General features: G+C 51.5%; 1 protein-coding gene across 1 annotated transcript; it reads left to right on the top strand.

Moving 5' to 3' along the window:
• The first annotated feature begins 4154 nt into the window (after positions 1–4154).
• LOC123141289 (uncharacterized) lies at positions 4155–5083 on the top strand. The gene is made up of 2 exons (XM_044560467.1): positions 4155–4455; positions 4533–5083. Exons 1-2 carry the CDS (start codon positions 4390–4392, stop codon positions 4812–4814), a joined length of 348 nt encoding a protein of 115 aa, XP_044416402.1. The 5' UTR covers positions 4155–4389; the 3' UTR covers positions 4815–5083.
• The last annotated feature ends 1360 nt before the right edge of the window (positions 5084–6443 follow it).

The following is a 6443-nucleotide window of genomic DNA, read 5'->3' on the forward strand; positions in this document are numbered from 1 at the left end:
TGCATGTCTAACATACACTTGCAACTACCCCCATCTCCTGCCTCTATTTTACAAAACAAAGTCTATTTGCATCCGTGTTGAGAGACATGCAGTTATAGTCAATGATCTACACTTGCAATTGCATGCCTAGTGTTAGACATGCAATTGCCCTCCTCTCCCATCTCCATCAGACAAAAACAAAGTCCAGCTGCGTCAGTGGTAGGGGAACATGCAGTTGCAGTCGTGGGCTATACTTGCAGTTGCATGCCTAGTGCCAAACATGCAACTGTCCCCCCCTCTCCCGCCTCTATCTGACAAAACAAAAGTCAGTTGCGGGCATGATGGAAGACATGCAATTGCAGTCAGGGGGCGACACTTGCAGTTGCATACCTAATGTACACATGCAATTACCCCTGGCCCCTCTCCCGCCACCTTCCAACAAAACAAAGTTCAGTTACGGTCGTCATGGAAGACATGCAATATCAGTCGGGGTGACACTTGCAGTTGCATCCAAAGTGTACACATGCAAGTGCCCCCACCCCCTATCCCACTACCCTCTGACAAAAAGTGTGTACACATGCAGTCATGATGGAAGACATGAAATTGCAATTGGGGGCAACACTTGTAGTTGCATGCCATATGTACACATGCAACCACCCTCGCCCCTCTCCCACCTCCATCCGAAAAATAAGTTCTGTTGCAGTCGTGATGAAAGACATGCAGTTGTAGTCGGGGGCGACACATGCAGTTGCATGCTAGGTGTACACATGCAACTACCCTCGCCCCTCTCCCACCTCCCTCTGACAAAACAAAGTTTAGTTGCGGACATGGATGAAGACATGCAGTGGCAATCGAGGCGTGCAGTCGTGTCGAAAGATATGCAGTTGCAGTCGGGGGCGACACTTGCAGTTATTTGCCCTCAACAAACACCACGGACTTGCAGTCGCATCAAAGACATGCAGTTGTAGTCGGATGTGTAACTTGCAGTTGCGTTTCTAGTAGCAGTGAGAGATAACACTTGCAGATGTGTGCCTATTAACAATCATGCAATCGTTTGCCTTTCACTCTACAAAAACACCACTAAATTACAGTCATGTTAAAAACATGTTGTTGCATTTACAAGGCATGAGCCATCCCATAATAGAAAAACAATAAAAAAATATAAACAATCATGTGCAATTTTAGTTGCGTGCACTTTGGTTACACATAGGATGCAATGGGTGGGCCGCAACGTGAAAAATAAAGAGAAAAAAGGTTAGTAAAAATTAAATAAACTATGTGGAGCTGACGTGTGGCGTCATGCGAAAATATTTAAAAGGAAAAATACACCCCATATTTAGGAAAAAGGGAAAACGGAAAAACGAAAACCACACACTTCAACTGTGTGCATGTTCAGACTCATTTAAAAGAAGTGAGCTCAGGAAAAAAAAATAAGGATGTGATTCAATCAGTGGGAAACCTTGTCATTGAAAAAATATATGAAAAAACACATACAACAAAAGATAGACAAAAAACAATTTAGGGGGGACAAAAGAAGTGTGTATGGTTATGTGTTTGTTACTTCAAATAAAAAAGAAAACGTCTTTCTCACAAACAAGTAAAATTGTCCACCTACCTCACGCCCAGCCCATCCGCAAAAGCCTGCCACGACCAGAAAAAACAAAGACAAACAGCAGCCAATCCCTGTACCTCCCTATACAGGCCGAATTCGAGAAAAAACCAGCAGCACACTATGCACCAAGCAGACAAACAATTCAAGAGACTACAAGTTGACTGAGACTTCCTTAGAGCATCTCCAGCCGTTCACCCCAGGGGCTAGAAAAAGCGCCGTTTGGAGGCGAACCGGTGATATTTTCGTCATGGGGGTGATCGGGTTCCCAACCGCCGCCCCTAGGTCGCCCCAGATGCCCTTTTTGTAAACATATTTAATAACACATTGGCCAAAATTCGGCAAACACGACATAGATTCGGCGATATTTAGGCGTTACACAGTTTTTTTACATATAGAAAATATAAAATCTACTAAAAAAAGAAAACAAAGGGCTTCGTGCCTACAGGCCGAAGAACTTGCTGAACGCAGTGTTGTCGCCGCCGTCGTCGTCCTCCTTCTTCTTCACACGGCCGTCCCTGTTGGACCCCTGCCCGGCGTCGCCCTGGCGGACTGGTTTGGCCAGCGGTGGCGCATCGTCGTCGCTGTCCTCGAGCACGATGACGCCTCCCTCCCCGCGGCCACGGCGGCGCGCGGCGATCTCCTCCAGGGCGCGGCGCTGGCGCTCCATCTTCAGCCGGGCCCAATCCTCCCGCGCCCACTTCATGGCGGCCTCGTCGTCGAGCGCGTCATCGGGCTCGCTCTTCACGGCGGCGAGCCCAGGCTGCGTCTTCGGCTTGACGAGGCGGGGGGAGCCGAGGAGGAGGCACGGCCGCCCTCGGTTATGACGAGGCCGACGCCCGCGCCTCGTGGTTGCCAGCGTCGTACTCCGGGGGCCCCGCTCCTCCTCCGACAGGGAGGCCCGCAGACGCTCGATCTCGGCGTGGAAGTAGCCGAGGTGTTCGACGTCAGGCAGAGGGGGGACGGGGACGCCCCCTACGCTGAGCCTCCACCGCCCCGGCGCGCGCATGTTGGGGGGCGCCGGGTAGTTCGCCTCGTGGACGAGGTGTGCTTCCCACTCGTGCAGAGAGCGGCAGCCGAAGCCGTTGGCCGCCGCCGCATCGCCGGGGAACCGTTCACCCATCGGTTGTGCGTGCACGCGGTGGCTAGACGGGGAGGGAGGGAAAGAGAGGGCGTCGGCGGCGAGAGGGGGGCTGCGGGCGTGTGCTTCCATCGGCGAGGGAGGGGCGGCTTTTATAGTGGCCGGGGGGAGGCAACGTGTGTACGCTTGGCGGGAGGGGGCGCGTCGCCACACTGCACCGCCCGTGAGGAATCAATGGAAGGCTGACCGGCGGCAGCCTTCGCATTGATTCCCCGCGGGAAACAGAGGCGATGAGGACGACGAGGCGCAGGGGTCGTTGACTCGGCAGGCCCGCCGTTTTTTCACGCCAAAAACCATTGCCCCGGCGCCCCCAGCGCGCCGGGTTCGTCCTGGGTCCGCCGGCGTCAGTTCGTGCCTAACCGGCGAAAAATGGGCTCCTGGGGGCGCGACTGGGCCGTTTTTTCGGCGCTGGCGACAAAAAGGGGTCGGGGGGGGGGCGCTGTTGGGGGCGTGGCTGGAGATGCTCTTAAATCGACTGAGATTTAGCGAGTCTGTTATTGCATATATAGGGAACGACGATTTGTTTCCTTTAGATGCCAATATAATTCGAACTCTATAAAAGTTGATCTTTTTTTTCGAAACCGAGGCAAAAGTTTTGCCCCATCGATTAACTAAGAAGAAGAGAATTGTCCAGTTAATTATGAAAAACCATGCGAAAACCAATACAAATACGCCACATGCGAACTACTCACAAAGTATGAAACACCACAACCGCACGATCGATCCAATAGACATAACCAACGCACAACAACAAACCCTCACACTTTTAAAACACAATGGAACACCCAACAGGAACACCTCAACTAAAGACAACGGACACCACCATGGGACGGTCGAAGACATTTGAGATCATCCATTTAAGCAGCGGCGGACGCCTTTCCTACGGCACCACACTTCTTGCATATGCTCTTAAGAGCTTTTTCCACCTTGTCGATTTTGCCCGCTGTAGCCTTGTTCTCAGGATGCAAGCAATCACGTTGCCAAATCCGGGGCTAGCCACTTCCAAACTAGCAAGCAAGCCATAGATCTCTTTCGCGAACAAAGCCTCAGAATTAGTTGTCGACACACTTGCTTTGTCAACCTCATCACCCACAGACACCACTTGCCCAATGTTCTTCTCAGGTTTCTCCTTCATGACGCCAGTAACAGTCTTGCTAGATACAGGGTGATCAGACACCCATTTGTCAAAGAAATTGTGCTCTATGTTCACATCGTTTCTACACCTCGTTTTGCCTATACCAGATGGGCACCTTTTACTACTCTGCTTTTTTCACAAGCACGCTTGCCAGAGCGAGAGAGAATTCGTTTCAGCATCAAAGGACCCCAAAGGCCGCTGGCCGTAACACAACCCAGCCACAAGTCACACTCACACCGACTCACCAACCACTCCACTCCACTCCACATCCAAAATGGCTGCCGTGACGTTCGAAGAGGAGGTCTCCAGGCTGGCTGCCCGCGTAGCGGCCAGCTCGCCGGCGCTGGTGAGGGTGGCCGTGGGGGCACTGGCACGCAGCGGCAGCGCGATGCCCTGTTCCGCCTCTTCGTGGGCACGATCTGCGTGTTCGTCGCCGCAACAGTCCCCTACGTCGTTGCATTCCGAGCCTGCACCGGGAAATGCACCGTCGCCTCGGTGCTTTGGGAGATCTTGCAATATTCCGGTATGCTCTCCATGCTTCTCATGACGCCAGCGACGGCACTCTTCTTCCTTCGCGCCGCCGGCAGCGAGGTAGTCGTCACTCACTCGTCGCCCCTCCCGCCCCGCGAAGTCATTGTCGCTTATGATGTGATTGTCAAATGCGATAGGTCAAGGATGATGTGGAAGATCGCGTTCGTTGGTGGCCGCTACTCTGGTGGGCGGCTGTAGCGTTGTTCAGTGTGGCGATGTTGGCGCAACTCATCGGGGTCGTTCTTCAAATGTATGGATTTCCAGAGGTTTCTTACCTTCTCCGCACCGCGGCTCTGTTGGGCATGCTCCTACTCGTCACCTTCTTCTGCATCCGTGCTAATGTGGCGCTGTGGAGGATGAATCCACAAGAGCCGGCTGCAGTTGTTGTCGCAGTAGCTAGATTGATGTGTATAGAGTAGTAATCTATCTAATACTCCCTCTAGTGTTAAAAAACACCTTACATTATAGAACGGAGGGAGTAATAACCAATAACTACTCCCCTCTCTGTATCAAAATATAAGTGGTTTTTTCACACTCTGATATTGTCAAAAAGCGTCTTGTATTTTGATACGGAGGGAGTAGTAGGCTTGGCTCAATCTTCAACGCTAGTGCTGCTGTGCTGATGCAGTCAGTCAGTATGGTTGTTGTTGGTTAGTTACTAAAGTACTGGAGTAATCTATCTAACACAGGTCCCTTGTTTACCTGTGGCCATATGCGCTGTGAATGTGATGAAGAGCTTCCATTCTATGTAATCATGTACTGGAAGCCACAGTGCATTCCATTCTATGTAATCAGGTCCCATATTTCACTGCCTATATGGCATGACGTGTGCTCTCATGAAGAGCTTCCATTTTATGTAATCTTTAGCATTTCATTGCCTTCCTTGCTTTATATTATAATAATAACTAAAACGCCGACACTTTTGTTTTGATTGGAGGGAGTATTATTAAGTAGCTGGATTCGGTTTGGCTGGGTTAATTGCCCACGTCGTCGCAGCACAGGGGACTTGCGTGCGGGGAAAGCAGCCGAGTTGCTGCGTCTTGTCTCTTCCTCGTGCGGTTCTTTCATGCTTCCGGAATAGCACTGCACAAGCCTGTAACGGCCAGAAGATATACAAAAAAAAACGGCCGTGTGCGTGTGTGCGTTCATAGGGGTGAGTGTATGCGTATGTATATGAGCGCTTGCGTCTGTACTGTGTTCAAAAATAAAAAAAACAGTTAGAAGATATGGATATAGATAGCTACGTGATGCGTCCCACCCATCAGCACAGAATTGCCGTCCGTCCCCCCGCAATTTTTTCGCGTTTTCTCAACCTATATATACACTTTTGCTTAGGATGGTTACTACACTGACGGTGTGGTTCAGCCTACGTAAATTGTGTGGAAAACGTGCGCCTATGTCTATATGAATGTTGTTTTTTTTTCTTTGCGGATGAGAGTGTTGTTTTTCATATGAAGGAAAATTCAAGCATCGATTCCGTGTACACTACGGCCAGTTGGGCTATGCTGGACATGGACGTGTCGAGCAGAGGGTGTGCTACGTCGGAGAGACGCCAACCAACCACTCGTCCTAGAAATTCCTTCCTAATGATGGTTGCAGCTGTGTGCCATGTCAATTTCTCGTCGGAGTAAATAGTCACGGGTAGCCTAACCGACTGCCCCTAGCTCTTCAGAAAATTATCAGGCCCTTTGGGTCTTCAAGCACTCCAAGCATTGGACCGCCTTCCCTGGCCGGCTACCTCTGAAGCCGACTCACGAAAGGCGACCCAGCCTCAGCAACCTCCCCCCAGGATAACCATGGGGTGGCCGACTCCAGTGAGCCGGCCATAGAGGATGCCGACTTCCCAGAAGCCGGCTATGAAGAACGCCGACTCCAAGAAGCCGGCCAAGACCGCAACCACCAAAGCTACGCCCGCATAACGGTGACAAGACGGGGTGTGGCCACAGTGCGGCCCACTACCCCCGAAGCCCGAGGCAGGCATGACCACAGGACGCCGTACGGGACGCCATCTCCCGTCCGGCTCGGCACTGTAGCCATGCTGGCCTCAA

Source organism: Triticum aestivum, chromosome 6D (assembly GCF_018294505.1).
Source record: "Triticum aestivum cultivar Chinese Spring chromosome 6D, IWGSC CS RefSeq v2.1, whole genome shotgun sequence".
Lineage (NCBI taxonomy): Eukaryota > Viridiplantae > Streptophyta > Magnoliopsida > Poales > Poaceae > Triticum > Triticum aestivum.

Excerpts from the sequence above, each read along its gene's own strand:
- LOC123141289 (XM_044560467.1), top strand. The coding sequence starts at position 4,390 with ATGCTCTCCATGCTTCTCATGACGCCAGCGACGGCACTCTTCTTCCTT. Across the intron at positions 4,456-4,532 it reads TTCGCGCCGCCGGCAGCGAG|GTCAAGGATGATGTGGAAGA; the intron begins GTAGTCGTCACT and ends CAAATGCGATAG.